Below are 25,669 nucleotides of genomic sequence, written 5' to 3' on the forward strand. Positions count from 1 at the left end.
ACAAATATGAATCGATGTTCATGTTTAGCCTATTATTTTTCATATATCATGAATAAATACAGGTTTGCGACCCCCTTTCTACGATTACGTTGGGGACTTCAATTTGGACAATTTTCGTAATTCCTTGACCCGGAAGTACGTTTTTAGTGTTGCTGGTTTGCCTTTGCATAATACCCCTCTGGCTGAACATGTCAATTCTTTAAAGGTCAGAAAGCTCAGAACAGTTTCATAAACTCCTATTTAAAAAATATGAATTAAAGTGTTGCTGTAATTGTGAATGGTTTGAGGATAATTGAGATTTCCCAAGTTTAAGTCCATCATTACTACTGTCAACGAACGGAAGTTGTTGTACACCATCGGACGACTTTGTGTGAAACACTGGCGGTATTTTCGATTCTTCACGTATGTTTCCATTTTCCTACAACATATTTTTGTTGTTGTTGTCCTCTTTCTTTTAATTGTTGACATTATTAGCAGAAACAAATGTAGCTTACTCTGTGCTATAGTCAGAACTTTTGCATGCTAATGTTGTTAACGTTATCTGGCGAAAACGTTGAATTTTGTAGCAAAAAGTGACAACAACTAACTTTCAGCTAACGTAGCTACTTTAACGTTAGCTAGCTAGTTAGCTAACGGTTGTTACAATTATACTAATTAATGATTTATTTCACCATGATACGCTGTCGTAGTGAACCTGCTGCCTGTTTGCACCAGCCCAGTAACACCAGCCCAGTAACACCAGTCCAGTAACATCAGCCCAGTAACAGTGAGGTCGGATATGGAGGGTTGCTGAGCCCTGCTCTCTACCGCGGTCCGCCCGTCAGCCAGTCCAGCCGGACAGGACTCCGGTCAGGAGACGCATCGTTAGGACGACAGGATGAGCTCCTCGCCCCCCGCGGCCAAGAGGAAATGTTACATGGGACGACATCAGATCATCAAGAAAAACAGGTGTTTTTTTTTTATTTCTTCCACACTACACTGAGTTAACTTGTCATGTTAACACACCTGTTTACCACTGTGGAACAGCAGTTGAATCGTTCACAGAATGTACTGGACTAGATTTGGAAACTCGGTTATTACCTATATTATAACATGAAGAGGTTTTAATATTATTAGGGATGGGCACTGCTACGGACGTTAGTGTTCGATTAAGTGCGAGTATACATTTTTTTAGAAGAAAAACAAATAGGCCTATTTTAATGGCTTCTTATTGTCGGTCAATCAAAGCAGCACTACCGTCAAAATCTACGTTTTATTGGTCGCATACACATATTTACAAATGTTATCGCAGGTGCAATGAAATGCTTGTGTTTCTAGCTCCAACAGTGCAGTAATATCTAACAATACAAAACAATACAAAACAATACACACATAATACCAAAAAGTAAAAAGAAAGAAATTAAGAAATATAAGAACAAGCAATATCAGAAGGATCAATGTCAGAGTCCAGAATATAAATAAATAATGGTGTGTATAGACAGTAGTTATATAGGATGAACCAGGACTAGAATACAGTATATACATATGAAGTGGACAGCAGTAGTTATATAGGATGAACCAGGACTAGAATACAGTATATACATATGAAGTGGACAGCAGTAGTTATATAGAATACAGTATATACATATGAAGTGGACAGCAGTAGTTATATAGAATACAGTATATACATATGAAGTAGACAGCAGTAGTTATATAGAATACAGTATATACATATGAAGTGGACAGCAGTAGTTATATAGTATACAGTATACATATGAAGTAGGTAAAACAGTATGTTACCATTATTAAAGTGACTAGTGTTCCATTATTATAGTGGCCAGTGATTCCATGTCTATGTACATAGGGCAGCAGCCTCTAAGGTGCAGGGTAGAGTACCGGCTAGTAACAGTAACTAAGGTTCAGGGCAGGGTACTGGGTGGAGGCCGGCTAGTAACAGTAACTAAGGTTCAGGGCAGGGTACTGGGTGGAGGCCGGCTAGTGACAGTGACTAAGGTTCAGGGCAGGGTACTGGGTGGAGGCTGGCTAGTAACAGTAACTAAGGTTCAGGGCAGGGTACTGGGTGGAGGCCGGCTAGTAACAGTAACTAAGGTTCAGGGCAGGGTACTGGGTGGAGACTGGCTAGTAACAGTAACTAAGGTTCAGGGCAGGGTACTGGGTGGAGGCTGGCTAGTAACAGTAACTAAGGTTCAGGGCAGGGTACTGGGCGGAGGCCGGCTAGTAACAGTAACTAAGGTTCAGGGCAGGGTACTGGGTGGAGGCTGGCTAGTAACAGTAACTAAGGTTCAGGGCAGGGTACTGGGTGGAGGCTGGCTAGTAACAGTAACTAAGGTTCAGGGCAGGGTACTGGGTGGAGGCTAGTAACAGTAACTAAGGTTCAGGGCAGGGTACTGGGTGGAGGCTGGCTAGTAACAGTAACTAAGGTTCGGGGCAGGGTACTGGGTGGAGGCTGGCTAGTAACAGTAACTAAGGTTCAGGGCAGGGTACTGGGTGGAGGCTAGTAACAGTCACTAAGGTTCAGGGCAGGGTACTGGGTGGAGGCTGGCTAGTAACAGTCACTAAGTTTCAGGGCAGGGTACTGGGTGGAGGCTAGTAACAGTAACTAAGGTTCAGGGCAGGGTACTGGGCGGAGGCTAGTAACAGTAACTAAGGTTCAGGGCAGGGTACTGGGTGGAGGCTAGTAACAGTAACTAAGGTTCAGGGCAGGGTACTGGGTGGAGGCTAGTAACAGTAACTAAGGTTCAGGGCAGGGTACTGGGCGGAGGCTGTTTAACAGTCTGATGGCCTAGAGATAGAAGCTGTTTATCAGTCGCTCGGTTCCAGCTTTGACGCACCTGTACTGTCTCCTAGGGCCGGGACAATACCAGCATCAGGATTAATTACTGTGTTAATTACTATATTATAACATTATAACATAACTAAATGTTTTAACCCTGTGTTAATTACTATATTATAACATTATAACATGACTAGATGTTATAACCCTGTGTTAATTACTATATTATAACATAACATGACTAGATGTTATAACCCTGTGTTAATTACTATATTATAACATGACTAGATGTTATAACCCTGTTAATTACTATATTATAACATGACTAGATGTTATAACCCTGTCTTAATTACTATATTATAACATGACTAGATGTTATAACCGTGTTCATTACTATATTATAACATAACTAGATGTTATAACCCTGTATGAATTACTATATTATAACATTATAACATGACTAGATGTTATAACCCTGTGTTCATTACTATATTATAACATGACTAGATGTTATAACCCTGTGTTAATTACTATATTATAACATTATAACATGACTAGATGTTATAACCCTGTGATCATTACTATATTATAACATTATAACATGACTAGATGTTATAACCCTGTATTAAGTACTATATTATAACATTATAACATGACTAGATCTTATAACCCTGTATTAATTACTATATTATAACATGACTAGATGTTATAACCCTGTATTAATTACTATATTATAACATGACTAGATGTTTTAATGTTTTAACTCTGTGTTTCTCTCTGCAGTGTCCCCGACCCTGAGCAGCCACTCACCCCAAGACGCTCCAGTCGCCTGCAAACCACTCATACACACACGCTGCATGCCAACACACACACAGCCCAGAATGTGGCTGCAGGACAGCTGTGTGTGGTAGGAGACTCCTCTTTAGACCCCGGAGAGGAGATGCCTCAGGTGCTGGAAGCTCTGGATCCTGGAGGGATGAAATTAACACATGGGGTAGAGATGGGGGTATCTTTAATTCGGAGAGGGGTATCCCATGCCTCAGCAGCTCCAGCCCAGACCTCCCACAGCCTGACACCAGGACCAGAGGACGGGCCTAGGGTTGGACTTGGACCAGGTGTGTGTGAGCATCCAGGGCTGGTTCAGACAGCGGACCGTAAGGACCTGGCTCAGTGCCTGCTGTTCAGTGAAGACTCAGAGGACAGAGAGCATGCTGGGACGCTTCCACACAGACCTACGGACGCCCCACCCCCTCAGAAGAACTGTAGCTCCAGAGGGTGTGTTTTTACAAGTAGATTAATATACAAACAAAAAAACATAATTTGATCTCATTTTAACTTTATTGACGTGATTGTCCCTTTAACAGCCGTGTCAATAAATGTTTATTTCATTTGAATGTTGTCGTTCACAGTAGGAAGCGCAGGGCCAGGGGGAGGAGCTCTGAGACCACACCCACAGGAAGAGGAAACGGTTCCTGCCAGAATGCTGACTCCCCATTGGACGTATCTGATGACTTCATCCTGTTCAGCCCCTCCCTCCTGGCGAGGGAGAGAGCGGCGCTACATCGGTCTCTGAGGAACAACATGTCGGCCGCTGTTCTCACGCCCCCTACTGGGCTGGAGGCCAGCACACTCAACACCACAGGTACGGGATGAAAGAACTAGTCTGTGTAACGTGTGTGTGTGTGTGTGTGTAACGTGTGTGTGTGTGTAACGTGTGTGTGTGTAACGTGTGTGTGTGTGTGTGTAACGTGTGTGTGTGTGTGTGTGTGTGTGTGTGTGTGTGTGTGTGTGTGTGTGTGTGTGTGTAACGTGTGTGTGTGTGTAACGTGTGTGTAACGTGTGTGTGTAACGTGTGTGTAACGTGTGTGTGTGTGTAACGTGTGTGTGTGTGTAACGTGTAACGTGTGTGTAACGTGTGTGTAACGTGTGTGTAACGTGTGTGTAACGTGTGTGTAACGTGTGTTTCCCCAGGGGCTGGTCTATCAGCAGTGTGTATGCGTCCAGACGAGCAGTGTGACCGGTTGTTGTTGTCCAGCTGGGGTCTACCTGCTGCGGTCCTTGAGTGTTACCGTCGTCATGGTGTCTCCTCCATGTTCCCCTGGCAGGCTCAGTGTCTCAGTCTGGGACGCGTGCTGCAAGGACAAAACCTGGTCTATTCAGGTACCCCCTTCCCCGTACCAATCTACCCTGCCCCCCTTCCCCGTACCAATCTACCCTGCCCCCCTTCCCCGTACCAATCTACCCTGCCCCTGACCCCCCCTCCCCGTACCAATCTACCCTGACCCCTGACCCCTACCCTGTACCAATCTACCCTGACCCCTTCCCCGTACCAATCTACCCTGACCCCCTTCCCCGTACCAATCTACCCTGACCCCCTTCCCCGTACCAATCTACCCTGACCCCCTTCCCCGTACCAATCTACCCTGACCCCCTTCCCCGTACCAATCTACCCTGACCCCCTTCCCCGTACCAATCTACCCTGACCCCCTTCCCCGTACCAATCTACCCTGACCCCTGACCCCTACCCCGTACCAATCTACCCTGACCCCTTCCCCGTACCAATCTACCCTGACCCCTTCCCCGTACCAATCTACCCTGACCCCTGACCCCCCTTCCCCGTACCAATCTACCCTGACCCCTTCCCCGTACCAATCTACCCTGACCCCCTTCCCCGTACCAATCTACCCTGACCCCCTTCCCCGTACCAATCTACCCTGACCCCTGACCCCTACCCCGTACCAATCTACCCTGACCCCTGACCCCTTCCCCGTACCAATCTACCCTGACCCCCTTCCCCGTACCAATCTACCCTGACCCCCTTCCCCGTACCAATCTACCCTGACCCTGACCCCCCTCCCCGTACCAATCTACCCTGACCCCTGACCCCCTTCCCCGTACCAATCTACCCTGACCCCTTCCCTGTACCAATCTACCCTGACCCCTGACCCCTTCCCCGTACCAATCTACCCTGACCCCCTTCCCCGTACCAATCTACCCTGACCCCCTTCCCCGTACCAATCTACCCTGACCCCTTCCCCGTACCAATCTACCCTGACCCCTGACCCCCTTCCCCGTACCAATCTACCCTGACCCCCTTCCCCGTACCAATCTACCCTGACCCCCTTCCCCGTACCAATCTACCCTGACCCCTGACCCCTACCCCGTACCAATCTACCCTGACCCCTGACCCCTTCCCCGTACCAATCTACCCTGACCCCCTTCCCCGTACCAATCTACCCTGACCCCTTCCCCGTACCAATCTACCCTGACCCCTGACCCCCTTCCCCGTACCAATCTACCCTGACCCCCTTCCCCGTACCAATCTACCCTGACCCCCTTCCCCGTACCAATCTACCCTGACCCCCTTCCCCGTACCAATCTACCCTGTCCCCTGACCCCTTCCCCGTACCAATCTACCCTGACCCCTTCCCCGTACCAATCTACCCTGACCCCTGACCCCTTCCCCGTACCAATCTACCCTGACCCCTTCCCCGTACCAATCTACCCTGACCCCTGACCCCCTTCCCCGTACCAATCTACCCTGACCCCTTCCCCGTACCAATCTACCCTGACCCCCTTCCCCGTACCAATCTACCCTGACCCCCTTCCCCGTACCAATCTATCCTGACCCCTGACCCCTTCCCCGTACCAATCTACCCTGCCCCTGACCCCTTCACCGTACCAATCTACCCTGACCCCCTACCCCGTACCAATCTACCCTGACCCCCTTCCCCGTACCAATCTACCCTGACCCCTGACCCCTACCCCGTACCAATCTACCCTGACCCCTGACCCCTACCCCGTACCAATCTACCCTGACCCCTGACCCCTACCCCGTACCAATCTACCCTGACCCCCTACCCCGTACCAATCTACCCTGCCCCAGAACCCTCACCCCTTCCCCGTACCAATCTACCCTGACCCCCTACCCCGTACCAATCTACCCTGACCCCTGACCCCTACCCCGTACCAATCTACCCTGACCCCCTACCCCGTACCAATCTACCCTGCCCCAGAACCCTGACCCCTACCCCGTACCAATCTACCCTGACCCCCCTCCCCGTACCAATCTACCCTGACCCCTGACCCCCTTCCCCGTACCAATCTACCCTGACCCCTTCACTGTACCAATCTACCCTGACCCCCTTCCCCGTACCAATCTACCCTGACCTTCTACCCCGTACCAATCTACCCTGACCCCTGACCCCTTCCCCGTACCAATCTACCCTGACCCCCTTCCCCATACCAATCTACCCTGACCCCTGACCCCTTCCCCGTACCAATCTACCCTGACCCCCTTCCCCATACCAATCTACCCTGACCCCTGACCCCTTCACCGTACCAATCTACCCTGACCCCTGACCCCTTCACTGTACCAATCTACCCTGACCCCCTTCCCCATACCAATCTACCCTGACCCCTGACCCCCTTCTCCGTACCAATCTACCCTGACCCCCTCCCCCGTACCAATCTACCCTGACCCCCTACCCCGTACCAATCTACCCTGACCCCTTCCCCGTACCAATCTACCCTGACCCCTTCCCCGTACCAATCTACCCTGACCCCTACCCCGTACCAATCTACCCTGCCCCCCTTCTCCGTACCAATCTACCCTGACCCCTGACCCCTTCCCCGTACCAATCTACCCTGACCCCTGACCCCTTCACTGTACCAATCTACCCTGACCCCCTCCCCCGTACCAATCTACCCTGCCCCCTGACCCCTTCACCGTACCAATCTACCCTGACCCCCTTCACCGTACCAATCTACCCTGACCCCCTTCCCCATACCAATCTACCCTGACCCCTGACCCCCTTCCCCGTACCAATCTACCCTGACCCCCTCCCCCGTACCAATCTACCCTGACCCCCTTCCCCGTACCAATCTACCCTGACCCCCTTCCCCGTACCAATCTATCCTGACCCCTGACCCCCTTCACCGTACCAATCTACCCTGACCCTGACCCCTTCACCGTACCAATCTACCCTGCCCCTGACCCCTTCACCATTAACCTCTGACCTCTAATCCCAGCCCCAACCAGTGCAGGGAAGACCCTGGTGGCAGAGCTGTTAATGCTGAAGAGAGTACTGGAGACCAGGAGGAAAGCTCTGTTTATTCTGCCCTTCGTATCCCTGGCCAAGGAGAAGATGACCTACCTGCAGGTACAGTGGAAGGTAGACAGGGATAGAGGGAAGGAGAGTCAGAAATGTTCTGTGTATATGTACAGTGCTTTGCAAAAGTATTCAGACCCCTTGGATTTCTTCACATTTTATTGTGCTTTAAAGTTGATTTAATTGTCTTTTTTTGGGGGGGGGGTCAACAATCTACACAAAAAATTAAACAACAAAAATATAGCCGTTGCATAAGTATTCAGCTCCCAAAATAAATGTAGAAATCCATGTTTTTCAGTTATTGCACCCACACTGCTCGCGCGCGCCAACGAGCGTCTGCGATGCCAAGGGCTAAAATAGAAGTCCTTTCTATTTCTGACGCAGATCGCGCTGCAAGTCCTGCCCCTCCCATCTCCTCATTGGTTTATAGAAGCTGGTACCCCACGTGCCATCTCCTCATTGGTTATACCCACGTGGGTGATTGAAAAACGAACTGTGTTGTCGGGCGTCGTGGTAATGCTGTGAAAGTTTAGATGCCGATCACCATATAAGTTCAAAGATGAAAAAGGCTGGAAGGAGGAGAGATGACTAGAAACGATTCGGTTGGCCGTTTTATGTGTGGATAATTGTCGGAGTAGAGGACCTTGTGCATTTCAGGTAAAATAACAACTCAATGTTAATATCCCAGGACAAATTAGCTAGCAACAGCAAGCTAGCTAAATAGGACAAATTAGCTAGCAAGTGCAAGCTAACTAGCTAAATTGCCATACATGTTTAATGCGTTTCGACCTGTACCCAAATTAATGTCATTGGTTCAGAGTTTGTTTTGATATTTTAACCTGCGTGTCGTGATCACGTTTGGTGTAGGGGGACAAAATATGTTTATGCACGATAGCGCACGATGGCGCACACGCACAGCCGGTTTGGGTTCCGTGTTAGAGCGTTCCACACCTGGATTGTGCAAGGTTTTCCATTTATTATCTTAAAAATTCTTCAACTCTGTCAAGTTGGTGGGGATCATGGCTTGACAGCCATTTTCAAGCATTTGTTTTAGTTTTGGGTTTTTGTATTTTACCCCCTTCTCCCCAATTTTGATTTTGTCTCATCGCTGCAACTCCCCAACGGGCTCGAGAGGCGAAGGTTGAGTCATGCGTCCTTCCGCCAAACCGCACTTCTTAACACCCGCCTGCTTAACCCGGAATCCAGCTGCACCAATGTGTCGGACTAAACACTGTTCAACTGACTACCAAGATCAGCCTGCAGGCGCCCGGCCCGCCACAAGGAGACGCTAGAGCGCGATGAGCCAAGTAAAGCCCCCTCCCGGCCAAACCCTCCCCTCACCCGGACGACGCTGAGCAAATTGTACGCCGCCGTATGGGACTCCCGTTTCCCTTAGTGCCTTAGATCGCTGTGTCGCTCGCGAGGCCCTAATGTTCAAGCAGATTTAAGTCAAAACTTAGCCACATTAACTTCTTGTTAAGTAACTCCAGTGTAGATTTGCCCTTGTGTTGTAGATTATTGTTCTGCTAAAAGGTGATTTCCTTTTCCAGTGTCTGGTGGAAAGCAGACTGAACCAGGTTTATTTAGGATACATTTTTTTTACTTCCCAGTCCTTAACGATGACAAGCATACCCATAACATGATACAGCCACTACTATGCTTGAAGATATAGAGAGTGGTAGTCCGTGATGAGTTGTAGGGCTGCTAGGTCTGACCCCATTTAGTCGACTGGTCCATTGTTTGGTCGATAGGCTGTTGGTCGATTGGCTGTTGGTCGATAGGCTGTTGGTCGATAGGCTGTTGGTCGATAGGCTGTTGGTCGATAGGCTGTTGGTCGATAGGCTGTTGGTCGATAGGCTGTTTGGTCGATAGGTTGTTTGGTCGATAGGTTGTTTGGTCGATAGGTTGTTTGGTCGATAGGCTGTTTGGTCGATAGGCTGTTGGTCGATAGGCTGTTTGGTCGATAGGCTGTTTGGTCGATAGGCTGTTTGGTCGATAGGCTGTTTGGTCGATAGGCTGTTTGGTCGATAGGCTGTTTGGTCGATAGGCTGTTTGGTCGATAGGCTGTTTGGTCGATAGGCTGTTTGGTCGATAGGCTGTTTGGTCGATAGGCTGTTGGTTGACTGAGAGTTTTAGTTGAGCAGTAGATATTTATTCTTCATGGTACATGAGTCGTGTCTGATTTGCACCTCTCTCAGTGGAATATTCCATTGAGGATGTTCCAAGAATAAAGGGGATTGTGGCTCAGATGAACAAGGCACGTCTCTCTCCAGAATGTTCTCTCTCCCGCCATTTCCTGGGTATTTATTGTTTCATAACTTCATTGTGTGCGTTGTTTGCTGTGTCTTATCAATTCCCCATAACACATATCACCTACATGTACTGTTAATTCACATCATTTATAATCTGCGATTTTGGTTTGGTAATTTCGGTTAATGCATTCAATATATTATTAGTACAGTCGTTTACCTTTGTCATTGTCGGAGTAGACACATTGTTTTCAAAACTCTCACAACTTGTGAGAAACGCGTTTTTGTTGATTTCATTCCATTTACGAGTTTTTTGTCAATTTATTAATTGTCTGTTGTTTGAAAAGCACCTGTCAATGTTGAGTAAGGACGCGCACCTGATTACACATATAGAAGTAGGACCAGTTTATCTGGCCTGCACGCAAATATAGGCTTATAAATGTGTCCATTTGGGGATGGCTGATTAGTATTTCTGATTGTCTTAACTCACCACCACTAATGAGCTGTTGAGTTTCTCAAAGTAATTTTTCTTCACCTGAAACAGCGAGTAAACAAAGTCTGTTTTGAACAATATTTCCAGCTCTCTCCCTTTCGATAACCACTCAGCATTAATGGAAGAAATGTAATGTTCTGATCCAGTGGAAACGTAAAATACCTGATTACTTCTTATCCCTTTTGCACAAATAGCCTACAGCTGTGTCTGTCCCAAGCTCACTGGCTTGGGAAACTGAGGGTCCAGAATATTTTATTCAATGTTTCCAGTTCGTTGCATAAAGGCCATGCGTAGCCATTGTGATTTATAGGATATTTATTTAATCTGGGTATTTTCTACCTGCAGGCTGCAATGTTTTTATTTGTTGGCTTTATGTGGGCTATTGTAAATGAAAATTAAACTGTTCCAAGAAAATGTGCATATGAAAATCATAACTGGCACGTATATCTCTGTACCGGTACCCCCTGTATATAGCTTCCACATTGACTCTGTACCGGTACCCCCTGTATATAGCTTCCACATTGACTCTGTACCGGTACCCCCTGTATATAGCCTCCACATTGACTCTGTACCGGTACCCCCTGTATATAGTCTCCACATTGACTCTGTACCGGTACCCCCTGTATATAGCCTCCACATTGACTCTGTACCGGTACCCCCTGTATATAGCCTCCACATTGACTCTGTACCGGTACCCCCTGTATATAGCCTCCACATTGACTCTGTACCGGTACCCCCTGTATATAGCCTCAACATTGACTCTGTACCGGTACCCCCTGTATATAGCCTCCACATTGACTCTGTACCGGTACTCCCTGTATATAGCCTCCACATTGACTCTGTACCGTAACACCCTGTATATAGCCTCCACATTGACTCTGTACCGGTACTCCCTGTATATAGCCTCCACATTGACTCTGTACCGTAACACCCTGTATATAGCCTCCACATTGACTCTGTACCGGTACCCCCTGTATATAGCCTCCACATTGACTCTGAACCGGTACCTCCTGTATATAGACTCGCTATTGTTATTTAACTGCTGCTGTTGAATACTTTGTTACTTTTATTTTCTATTTTTTACATGCCACTTAGTTTTATGTATTTTTCTTAACTTCTTAAAACATTGTTGGTTAAGGGCTTGTAAGTAAGCATTTCACTGTAAGGTCTTCTACACCAGTTGTATTTGGCGCATGTGACAAATACATTTTTATTTAATGTCGGTAGAAATGGTAAGATAAATTGGCACTCTAAATGGAAAAGGTTTCCGACCGCTGGTGTAGCCTATTAACGGACAATTCAGGCGCAGCAGAATCTGCCAGCTGCAGCAGGAGGGTCGGGAACAGGTTCTGGCTAGGCTATCTTGATCTCTGGCTCCCTCTTGAGTTATTTGTGTGTCTTAATTATTTAATCAAACAGCGTGCTTAAAGCATCAGACGAGTTCGGTACATATAGTTCATTTATTAAAACACATAGTGTGTGGGCCTTCCGACTGGCGCAGTGGTCTAAGGCACTGCATCACAGTTGCTAGGTGTGCAACTAGAGATCCTGTTCGAGTCCAGGCTCGAGTGACGTTTGAAACGCTATTAGCGCGCACCCGGCTAACTAGCTAGCCATTTCACATCGGTTACACCAGCCTAATCTTGGGAGTTGACAGGCTTGAAGTCATAAACAGCGCAATGCTTGAAGAATTGCTTAGAGCTGCTGGTGCCTACCATCGCTCAGTCAGACTGCTCTATCAAATCATAGACTTAATTATAACATAATAACACACAGAAACACGAGCCTTAGGTCATTAATATGGTCGAATCCGGAAACTATCACGTTTATTCTTTCAGTGAAATACAGAACCGTTCCGTATTTTATCTAACGGGTGGCATCCATAAGTCTAAATATTGCTGTTACATTGTACAACCTTCAATGTTATGTCATAATTACGTAAAATTCTGGCAAATTAGTTTGCAACGAGCCAGGCGGCCCAAACTGTTGCATATACCCTGACTCTGCGTGCAATGAATGGAAGAGAAGTGACACAATTTCACCTGGTTAATATTGCCTGCTAACCTGGATTTCTTTTAGCTAAATATGCAGGTTTAAAAATATATTCTTCTGTGTATTGATTTTAAGAAAGGCATTGATGTTTATGGTTAGGTACAAGTTGGAGCAACGACTGTCCTTTTTCGCGAATGCGCACCGCATCGATTATATGCAACGCAGGACAGGCTAGATAAACTAGTAATATCATCAACCATGTGTAGTTAACTAGTGATTATGATTGATTGATTGTTTATTATAAGATAAGTTTAATGCTAGCTAGCAACTTACCTTGGCTTCTTACTGCATTCGCGTAACAGGCAGGCTCCTCGTGGAGTGCAATGTAAAGCAGGTGGTTAGAGCGTTGGACTAGTTAACCGTAAGGTTGCAAGATTGAATCCCCGAGCTGACAAGGTAAAAATCTGTTGTTCTGCCCCTGAACAAGGCAGTTAACCCACCGTTCCTAGGCCGTCATTGAAAATAAGAATTTGTTCTTAACTGACTTGCCTAGTTAAAAAATATTTTTATATTAAAAAAAAATTATAATAATTTTTCGAATCGGTGGCCAAAAATACCGATTACCGATTGTTATGAAAACTTGAAATCGGCCCCAATTAATCGGCCATTCCGATTAATCGGTCTACCTCTAGTTCTTAGTATGTGTGTCGTTTCCAGAGTGTGTTCTCAGAGACAGTGTGTGTGTGTGTCCTGTCCAGAGTGTGTTCTCCGAGGCGGGGGTGTGTGTAGAGGGCTACATGGGAGGCCGGACTGCTCCAGGAGGGTTCAATAGTCTGGACATAGCAGTGTGTACTATAGAGAAGGCCAACTCCCTCCTCAACAGACTCATAGAGGAGGATTCCATGGACCTACTGGGTAGGTGTTGATGTTGAAACATGTACAGTATGTTGGCTAGTGTGTAGTGTAATAATCTAATCTGCTGTGGTAGTGTAATAATCTAATCTGCTGTGGTAGTGTAATAATCTAATCTGCTGTGGTAGTGTAATAATCTAATCTGCTGTGTGGTAGTGTAATAATCTAATCCACTGTGTGTAGTGTAATAATCTAATCCACTGTGTGTAGTGTAATAATCTAATCCACTGTGTGTAGTGTAATAATCTAATCCACTGTGTGTGTAGTGTAATAATCTAATCCTCTGTGTGTGTAGTGTAATAATCTAATCCTCTGTGTGTAGTGTAATAATGTAATCCACTGTGTGTAGTGTAATAATCTAATCCACTGTGTGTAGTGTAATAATCTAATCCACTGTGTGTGTAGTGTAATAATCTAATCCACTGTGTGTGTAATGTAATAATCTAATCCACTGTGGTAGTGTAATAATCTAATCCTCTGTGTGGTAGTGTAATAATCTAATCCACTGTGTGTAGTGTAATAATCTAATCCTCTGTGTGGTAGTGTAATAATCTAATCCTCTGTGTGGTAGTGTAATAATCTAATCCTCTGTGTGGTAGTGTAATAATCTAATCCACTGTGGTAGTGTAATAATCTAATCCACTGTGTGTAGTGTAATAATCTAATCCACTGTGTGTAGTGTAATAATCTAATCCGTTGTGTGGTAGTGTAATAATCTAATCCTCTGTGTGGTAGTGTAATAATCTAATCCACTGTGGTAGTGTAATAATCTAATCCACTGTGGTAGTGTAATAATCTAATCCACTGTGTGTGTAGTGTAATAATCTAATCCACTGTGTGTGTGTAGTGTAATAATCTAATCCACTGTGTGTGTAGTGTAATAATCTAATCCACTGTGTGTGTAGGTGTGGTAGTTGTGGATGAGCTTCACATGGTAGGAGACTCCGGTAGAGGATACCTGCTGGAACTGCTGCTCACCAAGATACGATACATCGCCCTCAAACACAACACCAACAACGGGTACGTCTGGGGGGGTGGGGTCTCTGTCAGTGTGTTCAACAAGGCTTCTGTTTGCAGCGAACATGTTGAACGGTTTGAATATACATTCCAAAATGTTACGGTGAAACCAGAAGTACGGTAATTCACCAGAATGTTTCGATTATGGTAATTCACCAGAATGTATAGATTATGGTAATTCACCAGAACATTCAGATTATGGTAATTCACCAGACCGTTTAGATTATGGTAATTCATTTTAATAACAGAACACTTCGATTATGGTAATTCATTTTAACAGAACATTCAGATTATGGTAATTCACCAGAACGTTTAGATTATGGTAATTCATTTTAACAGAACATTCAGATTATGGTAATTCATACTAACAGAACATTCAGATTATGTAATTCATACTAACAGAACATTCAGATTATGGTAATTCATACTAACAGAACATTTAGATTATGGTAATTCATATTAACAGAATATTCAGATTATGGTAATTCATACTAACAGAACATTTAGATTATGGTAATTCAAACTAACAGAACATTCATATTATGGTAATTCATTTTAACAGAATGTGCAACTCCTGTAATGAAGCAGCCAATAAAAAGTAATTTTTAAACATTTTCCAAAATGAAGACTTCAGATCATCAGCAAATAGTAGACATTTGACTTCAGATTCTAGTAGGGTGAGGCCGGGTGCTGCAGACTGTTCTAGTGCCCTCGCCAATTTGATTTTATATATATATATATATATATATATGTGTGTTGAAGAGGGTGGGGCTTAAACTGCATCCATGTCTCACCCCACGGCCCAGTGGGAAGAAATGTGTGTTTTTGCCTATTTTAACTGTACACTTGTTGTTTGTGTATATAGATTTTATAATGTCGTATGTTTTCCCCCAACACCACTTTCCATCAATTTGTATAGCAGACCCTCATGCCAAATTGAGTCGAAGGCTTTTTTGAAATCAACAAAGCATGAGAAGACTTTGCCTTTGTTTTGTTTGTTTATTAGGGTGTGCAGGGTGAATACGTGGTCTGCTGTACGGTAATTTGGTAAAATGCCAATTTGACATTTGTTCAGTATATTGTTTTCACTGAGGAAATGTGAGTCTGCTGTTAATGATAATGCAGAGGATTTCCCCAAGGTTGCAGTTGACGCATATCCCACGGTAGTTATTGGGGTCAAATTTGTCTCCACTTTTGTGGATTGGGGCGATCAGTCCTTGGTTCCAAATATTGGGGAAGATGCCAGAGCTAAGGATGATGTTAAAGAGTTTTAGTATAGCCAATTGGAATTTGTTGTCTGTATATTTTATAATTTCATCGAGGATACCATCAACACCACAGGCCTTTTTGGGTTGGAGGGTTTGTATTTTGTCCTGTAGTTCATTCAGTATGATGTGTTCTGGATCTCTCTCTCTATATCTCTATCTCTCTCTCTCTCTCTCTCTCTCTCTCTCTCTCTCTATATATATATATATATATATATATATATATATATATATATATATATATATATATATATATCTCTATCGCTCTATCTCTATATCTCTATCTCTCTCTCTATATCTCCCTCTCTATATCTTTATCTCTCTATCTATCTCTCTATATCTTTATCTCTCTATCTATCTCTATATCTCTGTCTCTATATCTCTGTCTTTATATCTCTGTCTTTATATCTCTATCTATCTCTCTATATCTCTGTCTCTATATCTCTATCTCTATATCTATTTATATATCTCTCTATCTCTATATCTCTGTCTCTATATCTCTATCTATATATCTCTGTCTCTATCTATCTCTCTATATCTCTCTATCTCTCTCTCTCTCTATATATATATCTCTGTCTCTATCTATCTCTCTATATCTCTCTATCTCTCTCTCTCTATATATATATATCTCTGTCTCTATATCTCTATCTCTATATATATATCTCTCTATCTCTATATCTCTGTCTCTATATCTCTATCTATATATCTCTGTCTCTATCTATCTCTCTATATCTCTCTATCTCTCTCTCTCTCTATATATATATCTCTGTCTCTATCTATCTCTCTATATCTCTCTATCTCTCTCTCTCTATATATATATATCTCTGTCTCTATATCTCTATCTCTCTATCTATCAATATATCTATCTCTATCTAGCTCCTTATCAGAAGGTGTCCAAATCGTGGGTATGAGCGCCACCCTCCCAAACCTGTCCCTGCTGGCTGGGTGGCTGGATGCGGAGCTTTACCAGACAGACTACAGACCGGTCCCCCTGAAACAGAGGCTCAAGGTGGGGAACAGCATCTACGACTCCAGCCTCTCTCTGGTCCGAACCTTCAAGCCCCTGATCACTGTTAAGGTAGGAGCCAGGCAACAACAAGTTACTGGGCTGTTGTTATGGTCTTTATTGCTGTTCATAAAGAGGATGTTGTGATATTTAGTTATTTTATTTTATATATCTATTACCGTTTATATAAAGAGACAAAAGTTTGGGGTTACTTAGAAATGTCCTTGTTTTTTAAAGAAAAGTACATTTTTTTGTCCATTAAAATAACATCAAATTGATCAGAAATACAGTGTAGACATTGTTAATGTTGTAAATGACTATTGTAGCTGGAAACGGCTGATTTTTTTAATGGAATATTTACATAGGCGTACAGAGGCCCATTATCAACAACCATCACTCCTGTGTTCCAATGGCACGTTGTGTTAGCTAATCCACGTTTATCATTTTAAAAGGCTAATTGATTATTAGAAAACCCTTTTGCAATTATGTTAGCACAGCTGAAAACTGTTGTTCTGATTTAAAACTGGCCTTTAGACTAGTTGAGTATCTGGAGCATCAGCATTTGTGGTTTCGATTACAGGCTCAAAATGGCCAGAAACAAAGACCTTTCTTCTGAAACTCGTCAGTCTATTCTTGTTCTGAGAAATGAAGGCTATTCCGTTCGAGAAATTGCCAAGAAACTGAAGATCTCATACAACGCTGTATACTACTCCCTTCACAGAACAGCACAAACTGGCTCTAACCAGAATAGAAAGAGGAGTGGGAGGCCCCGGTGCACAACTGAGCAAGAGGACCAGTACATTAGAGTGTCTAGTTTGAGAAACAGACGCCTCACAAGTCCTCAACTGGCAGCTTCATTAAATAGTACCCACAAAACACCAGTCTCAACGTCAACAGTGAAGAGGTGACTCTGGGATGCTGGCCTTCTAGCAGAGTTGCAAAGAAAAAGCCATATCTCAGACTGGCCAATAAAAATAAAAGATTAAGATGGGCAAAAGAACACAGACACTGGACAGAGGAACTCTGCCTAGAAGGCCAGCATCCCGGAGTCGCCTCTCCACTGTTGATGTTGAGACTGGTGTTTTGTGGGTACTATTTAATGAAGCTACCTGCTCCACAAAACATCAGAGGAGTTATTGACACAGTGTGATGACCTTTTTAAATATGTAACGTGTGTGTGTGTGTGTGTGTGTGTGTGTGTGTGTGTGTGTGTGTGTAGGGAGATGAGGACCACATACTGTCTCTATGTTATGAGACAGTGAGTGAGGGTCACTCTGTCCTCCTGTTCTGTCCTTCCAAGACCTGGTGCGAGAAACTGTCCGACAGTATTGCTAGAGCGTTCTACAACCTCACACACACAGGTACACACACACACACACACACACACACACACACACACACACACACACACACACACACACACAAAAGAGTGTTCAAAGCTGTCATCAAGGCAAAGGGTGGCTACTTTGAAGAATATAAAATGTATTTTCATTTGTTTAACACTTTTTTTGGTTACTACATGAGTCCATATGTGTTATTTCATAGTTTTGATGTCTTCACTATTATTCTACAATGTAGAAAATAAAGTAAATCCCTTGAATGAGTCAGTGTGTCCAGACTTTTGACTGGTTCTGTATGTACACACACCCTTCTCAAGAATTAGAGTCCTGATTCATTGCTTCATTATTATTATCAGAAGATATACCTCTTTTATAAATATCTAGCAAGTTGATTTAACGTTTTAGAGAAGATAATTGAGAAGGTAATTGGTTATGGACTGTATGTGATACAGATGTATTTATCTCATCTCAGGTGGTCAGAACGGCTCAGCGCTCCAGCCTGTGGCGTTGGACCAGAGGGGAGTAGTGGATGTGTTAGCCCAGCTCAGACGCACCCCAGCTGGGTTAGACCCGGTCCTGCAACGCACCGTGCCCTGGGGGGTGGCCTTCCACCACGCTGGTACACACACAGACAGCACACAGACACACAGACAGACAGACAGACAGACAGACAGACAGACAGACAGACAGACAGACAGACAGACAGACAGACAGACAGACAGACAGACACACAGACACACAGACAGACAGACAGACAGACAGACAGACACACAGACACACAGGCAGACAGGCAGACAGGCAGACAGGCAGACCGTTGTAATGTTAATGTGATGTTAATACTCCTCTCTGAAGGTTTGACGTTTGATGAGCGAGATGTGTTGGAGGGAGCGTTCCGAGGGGGCGTGGTCCGAGTGTTGGCGGCGACCTCAACCTTGTCATCGGGGGTCAACCTGCCTGCGCGCAGGGTTATCATACGAACTCCGACCTTTAATGGCCGTCTGCTCGACCCCCTGACCTACAGACAGATGGCCGGACGCGCTGGGAGGATGGGAGTCGACACTGAGGGTGAGGAGGGGGAGGATGGGAGTTGACACTGAGGGTGAGGAGGGGGGGATGGGAGTCGACACTGAGGGTGAGGAGGGGGAGGATGGGAGTCGACACTGAGGGTGAGGAGGGGGGATGGGAGTCGACACTGAGGGGGAGGAGGGGGAGGAGGGGAGGATGGGAGTCGACACTGAGGGTAAGGAGGGGGAGGATGGGAGTCGACACTGAGGGGGAGGATGGGAGGATGGGAGTCGACACTGAGGGTGAGGAGGGGGAGGATGGGAGTCGACACTGAGGGTGAGGAGGGGGAGGATGGGAGTCGACACTGAGGGTGAGGATGGGAGGATGGGAGTCGACACTGAGGGTGAGGAGGGGGAGGATGGGAGTCGACACTGAGGGTGAGGAGGGGGAGGATGGGAGTCGACACTGAGGGTGAGGAGGGGGAGGATGGGAGTCGACACTGAGGGTGAGGAGGGGGAGGATGGGAGTCGACACTGAGGGTGAGGAGGGGGAGGATGGGAGTCGACACTGAGGGTGAGGAGGGGGAGGATGGGAGTCGACACTGAGGGTGAGGAGGGGGAGGATGGGAGTCGACACTGAGGGTGAGGATGGGAGGATGGAAGTCGACACTGAGGGTGAGGAGGGGGAGGATGGGAGTCGACACTGAGGGTGAGGAGGGGGAGGATTGGAGTCCACACTGAGGGTGTGGAGGGGGAGGAGGGGAGGATGGGAGTCGACACTGAGGGGGAGGATGGGAGGATGGGAGTCGACACTGAGGGGGAGGAGGGGGAGGATGGGAGTCGACACTGAGGGTGAGGAGGGGGATGGGAGGATGGGAGTCGACACTGAGGGTGAGGAGGGGGAGGATGGGAGTCGACACGGGGAGGAGGGGGAGGATGGGAGTTGACACTGAGGGTGAGGAGGATGGGAGGATGGGAGTCGACACTGAGGGTGAGGAGGGGAGTCGACACTAAGGGTGAGGAGGGGGAGGATGGGAGTCGACACTGAGGGTGAGGAGGGGAGTCGACACTAAGGGTGAGGAGGGGGAGGATGGGAGTCGACACTGAGGGGGAGGAGGGTGAGGAGGGGAGTCGACACTGAGGGTGAGGAGGGGAGTCGACACTGAGGGTGAGGAGGGGGAGGATGGGAGAATGGGAATCGACACTGAGGGTGAGGAGGATGGGAGGATGGGAGTCGACACTGAGGGTGAGGAGGGGGAGGATGGGAGTCGACACTGAGGGTGAGGAGGGGGAGGAGGGGAGTCGACACTGAGGGTGAGGAGGGGGAAGAGAGGAGTCGACACTGAGGGTGAGGAGGGGGAAGAGGGGAGTCGACACTGAGGGTGAGGAGGGGGAGGAGGGGAGTCGACACTGAGGGTGAGGAGGGGGAGGATGGGAGTCGACACTGAGGGTGAGGAGGGGGAGGATGGGAGGATGGGAGTCGACACTGAGGGTGAGGAGGGGGAGGATGGGAGTCGACACTGAGGGTGAGGAGGGGAGGATGGGAGTCGACACTGAGGGTGAGGAGGGGAGTCGACACTAAGGGTGAGGAGGGGGAGGATGGGAGTCGACACTGAGGGGGAGGAGGGTGAGGAGGGGAGTCGACACTGAGGGTGAGGAGGGGAGTCGACACTGAGGGTGAGGAGGGGGAGGATGGGAGAATGGGAATCGACACTGAGGGTGAGGAGGATGGGAGGATGGGAGTCGACACTGAGGGTGAGGAGGGGGAGGATGGGAGTCGACACTGAGGGTGAGGAGGGGGAGGAGGGGAGTCGACACTGAGGGTGAGGAGGGGGAAGAGAGGAGTCAACACTGAGGGTGAGGAGGGGGAAGAGGGGAGTCGACACTGAGGGTGAGGAGGGGGAGGAGGGGAGTCGACACTGAGGGTAAGGAGGGGGAGGATGGGAGTCGACACTGAGGGTGAGGAGGGGGAGGATGGGAGGATGGGAGTCGACACTGAGGGTGAGGAGGGGGAGGATGGGAGTCGACACTGAGGGTGAGGAGGGGAGGATGGGAGTCGACACTGAGGGTGAGGAGGGGTAGGAGGGGAGTCGACACTGAAGGGGAGGAGGGGGAGGATGGGAGTCGACACTGAGGGTGAGGAGGGGGAGGATGGGAGTCGACACTGAGGGTGAGTCATCACTACAACTCCCGTACGGACTCGGGAGAGGTGAAGATCGAGAGCCGTGCGTCCTCCGAAACACAACCCAACCAAGCCACACTGCTTCTTGACACAATGCCCACTTAACCCGGAAGCCAGCCGCACCAATGTGTCAGAGGAAACGCCATACACCTGGCGACCGTGTCAGCTTGCACTGCACCCGGCCTGCCACAGGAGTCACTAGTGCACGATGGGACAAGGACTTCGCTGCCGGCCAAACCCTCCCTAACCCGGATGACGCTGGGCCAATTGTGCGCCGCCCCATGGGTCTCCCGGTCGCGGCCGGCTGCGACAGAGCCTGGGCACGAACCCAGAATCTCTGGTGGCACAGCTAGCACTTGCTAGCTGTGCACCTTTTATAATAAAGCATTCCATGTTTCATCGCATTTGCAGACTTCTAAAAGATAGCCTTCGATTCGTAATGTGATGAGTAGATTGGATTTATTTTACCTTTTATTTAACGAGGCAAGTCAGTTAAGAATAAATTCTTATTTACAATGACTGCCTAGGAACAGTGGGTTAACTGCCTTGTTCAGGGGCAGAACGACAGATTTTTACCTTGTCAGCTCGGGGATTCGATCTAGCAACCTTTCGGTTACTAGTCCAACGCTCTAACCGCTAGGCTACCTGCCTCCCCTCCACTCTAACCACTAGGCTACCTGCCGCCCCTCCACTCTAACCACTAGGCTACCTGCCGCCCCTCCACTCTAACCACTAGGCTACCTGCCGCCCCTACACTCTAACCACTAGGCTACTTGCCGCCCCTCCAGTCTAACCACTAGGCTACCTGCCGCCCCTCCACTCTAACCACTAGGCTACCTGCCGCCCCTCCACTCTAACCACTAGGCTACCTGCCGCCCCTCCACTCTAACCACTAGGCTACCTGCCGCCCCTCTACTCTAACCACTAGGCTACCTGCCGCCCCTCCACTCTAACCACCGGGCTACCTGCCGCCCCTCCACTCTAACCACCGGGCTATCTGCCGCCCCTCCACTCTAACCACCGGGCTACCTGCCGCCCCTCCACTCTAACCACTGGGCTACCTGCCGCCCCTCCACTCTAACCACTAGGGTACCTGCCGCCCCTCCACTCTAACCACTAGGCTACCTGCCGCCCCTCCACTCTAACCACTAGGCTACCTGCCGCCCCTCCACTCTAACCACTAGGCTACCTGCCTCCCCTCCACTCTAACCACTAGGCTACCTACCGCCCCTCCACTCTAACCACTAGGCTACCTGCCGCCCCTCCACTCTAACCACCAGGCTACCTGCCGCCCCTACACTCTAACCACCAGGCTACCTGCCGCCCCTGCACTCTAACCACTAGGCTACCTGCCGCCCCTCCACTCTAACCACTAGGTTACCTGCCGTCCCTCCACTCTAACCACTAGGCTACCTGCCTCCCCTCCACTCTAACCACCAGGCTACCTGCCGTCCCTCCACTCTAACCACCAGGCTACCTGCCGTCCCTCCACTCTAACCACTAGGCTACCTGCCGCCTCTCTACTCTAACCACTAGGCTTCCTGCCGCCCCTCCACTCTAACCACTAGGCTACCTGCCGCCCCTCCACTCTAACCACTTGGCTACCTGCCTCCCCTCCACTCTAACCACTAGGCTACCTGCCGCCCCTCCGCTCTAACCACTAGGTTACCTGCCGCCCCTCCGCTCTAACCACTAGGCTAGCTGCCGCCCCTACACTCTAACCACTAGGCTACCTGCCTCCCCTCCACTCTAACCACTAGGCTACCTGCCGCCCCTCCACTCTAACCACTAGGCTACCTGCCGCCCCTCCACTCTAACCACTAGGCTACCTGCCGCCCCTCCACTCTAACCACTACCTGCCGTCCCTCCACTCTAACCACTAGGCTACTTGCCGCCCCTCCACTCTAACCACTAGGCTACCTGCCGCCCCTCCACTCTAACCACTACCTGCCGTCCCTCCACTCTAACCACTAGGCTACCTGCCGCCTCTCCACTCTAACCACTAGGCTAGCTGCCGCCCCTCCACTCTAACCACTACCTGCCGTCCCTCCACTCTAACCACTAGGCTACCTGCCGCCTCTCCACTCTAACCACTAGGCTACCTGCCGCCTCTCCACTCTAACCACTAGGCTACCTGCCGCCTCTCCACTCTAACCACTAGGCTACCTGCCGCCTCTCCACTCTAACCACTAGGCTACCTGCCGCCTCTCCACTCTAACCACTAGGCTACCTGCCGCCTCTCCACTCTAACCACTAGGCTACCTGCCGCCCCTCCACTCTAACCACTAGGCTACCTGCCGCCCCTCCACTCTAACCACTAGGCTACCTGCCGCCTCTCCACTCTAACCACTAGGCTACCTGCCGCCCCTCCACTCTAACCACTAGGCTACCTGCCGCCCCTCCACTCTAACCACTAGGCTACCTGCCGCCCCTCCACTCTAACCACTAGGCTACCTGCCGCCTCTCCACTCTAACCACTAGGCTACCTGCCGCCCCTCCACTCTAACCTCTAGGCTACCTGCCGCCCCTCCACTCTAACCACTAGGCTACCTGCCGCCTCTCCACTCTAACCAGTAGGCTACCTGCCGCCTCTCCACTCTAACCACTAGGCTACCTGCCGCCTCTCCACTCTAACCACTAGGCTACCTGCCGCCTCTCCACTCTAACCACTAGGCTACCTGCCGCCCCTCCACTCTAACCACTAGGCTACCTGCCGCCCCTCCACTCTAACCACTAGGATACCTGCCGCCTCTCCACTCTAACCACTAGGCTACCTGCCGCCCCTCCACTCTAACCACTAGGCTAGCTGCCGCCCCAGTGTTTGTATAGAGAGTATAGGCCATACCAGATGCTTTCTTTACATGGGGGAAACTGTGGCCTTTTATCCACACATTTCATGCAATTCTACTACCTTTTCTATATGACTGGAGACATTAGCATAATCTTTCTTTAATAGGACAAATTACAGGGTAGTTTGTCGCTCAGTTAAGTTGAGCATTTTGATAACTAAAAGATAGATTTAGAGTGTTTTCGTTGTCTTCTCTTTACAGCAATAGCCATTTGTGATTATTCCTGGCTGGGCCTCTTCTTTTCACTTACTGTTGCAACTCAACTATCATATATCAACAATCATCTATTTGGTATTTTCCTTGGCAGCTGCCCGAAATGCTGGCACTGCCTTTCTTGTTTTAAAAGATGACAATGGCCAATGCTTTAGTAGCCCATTTTCAAAATGTTTATATACAGAGAGGGGAAAAAGTATTTGATCCCCTGCTGATTTTGTACATTTGCCCACTGACAAGGAAAGGATCAGTCTATAATTTTAGTGGTAGGTTTATTTGAACAGTGAGAGATAGAATAACAACAAAAATATCCAGAAACACGCATGTCAAAAATGTTATAAATTGATTTGCATTTTAATGAGGGAAATAAGTATTTGACCTCCTCTGCAAAACATGACTTAGTACTTGGTGGCAAGTAAGGGGTAAGGGTTTTGCCACCAAGTACTAAGTCATGTTTTGCATGACTACTCCTCTCCCCCCCCCCCCTCTCACCAACCTTGTCTTTAATAAAAAAACATTTACAGCAAGAAATAGAACCCTTGTAATGAAACGGAAATTTAACCAATTTAACCCCCCCTCCCTCTCGTCCCCTTTTCCTCATCTAGGGGAGAGTGTGTTGGTGTGTAAGGAGGCGGAGCGTCAGAAGGGCGTGTGTCTTCTCCAGGGCTCTCTGCAGCCAATCAGCAGCTGCCTGGTGAAGAGGGAGGGGGAGGGCCTAACTACCAGTATGCTCCGAGCCATCCTGGAGGTATGACCTCAGCCTGACCTCTTAACCCCTGACCTCTTAACCCCTGACCTCTTAACCCCTGACCTCTTAACCCCTGAACTCTAACCCCGACCTCTTAACCCCTGAACTCTAACCCCTACCATAGACTTGGATAGACAGCTCACGTGCAACACAGCCTGCTGTAGTATGGACAGCGTCATTGAGGACTATCTCCATTTTGAAGTAGTCAACTGGAGGAAACTTCCTATGGGTTAAGGAAAGATCACATGATTACATCCAGGTCAACAGGACGGATCAGCCAATGAATTATACCCCCTGAGAAAAAATTATGTAACTGCAGGAGGCAGTAAATCACCATCCTTGTCTATATACCTGTTCAGACATCACCCTCCAGGGGGCAGTAAATCACCATCCTTGTCTATATACCTGTTCAGACATCACCCTCCAGGGGGCAGTAAATCACCATCCTTGTCTATATACCTGTTCAGACATCACCCTCCAGGAGGCAGTAAATCACCATCCTTGTCTATATACCT

At 47.8% G+C, this 25,669-nt stretch overlaps 1 protein-coding gene across 1 annotated transcript in view; it reads left to right on the forward strand.

Moving 5' to 3' along the window:
* Positions 1 to 339: 339 nt before the first annotated feature.
* polq (polymerase (DNA directed), theta) overlaps positions 340 to 25,669 on the forward strand; it is a 76,923-nt gene continuing 51,593 nt past the window's right edge. The window contains exons 1-12 of the mRNA XM_029766755.1: positions 340 to 948; positions 3,557 to 4,048; positions 4,183 to 4,415; positions 4,745 to 4,933; positions 7,805 to 7,935; positions 13,377 to 13,533; positions 14,436 to 14,550; positions 16,689 to 16,890; positions 18,038 to 18,179; positions 18,631 to 18,777; positions 19,011 to 19,223; positions 25,012 to 25,154. Of these exons, the coding sequence (XP_029622615.1) occupies positions 878 to 948; positions 3,557 to 4,048; positions 4,183 to 4,415; positions 4,745 to 4,933; positions 7,805 to 7,935; positions 13,377 to 13,533; positions 14,436 to 14,550; positions 16,689 to 16,890; positions 18,038 to 18,179; positions 18,631 to 18,777; positions 19,011 to 19,223; positions 25,012 to 25,154 (2,235 nt within the window). The 5' untranslated portion in view covers positions 340 to 877. The remainder of the gene's footprint in view (positions 949 to 3,556; positions 4,049 to 4,182; positions 4,416 to 4,744; positions 4,934 to 7,804; positions 7,936 to 13,376; positions 13,534 to 14,435; positions 14,551 to 16,688; positions 16,891 to 18,037; positions 18,180 to 18,630; positions 18,778 to 19,010; positions 19,224 to 25,011; positions 25,155 to 25,669) is intronic.

Source organism: Salmo trutta, chromosome 12, assembly GCF_901001165.1.
Source record: "Salmo trutta chromosome 12, fSalTru1.1, whole genome shotgun sequence".
NCBI lineage: Eukaryota > Metazoa > Chordata > Actinopteri > Salmoniformes > Salmonidae > Salmo > Salmo trutta.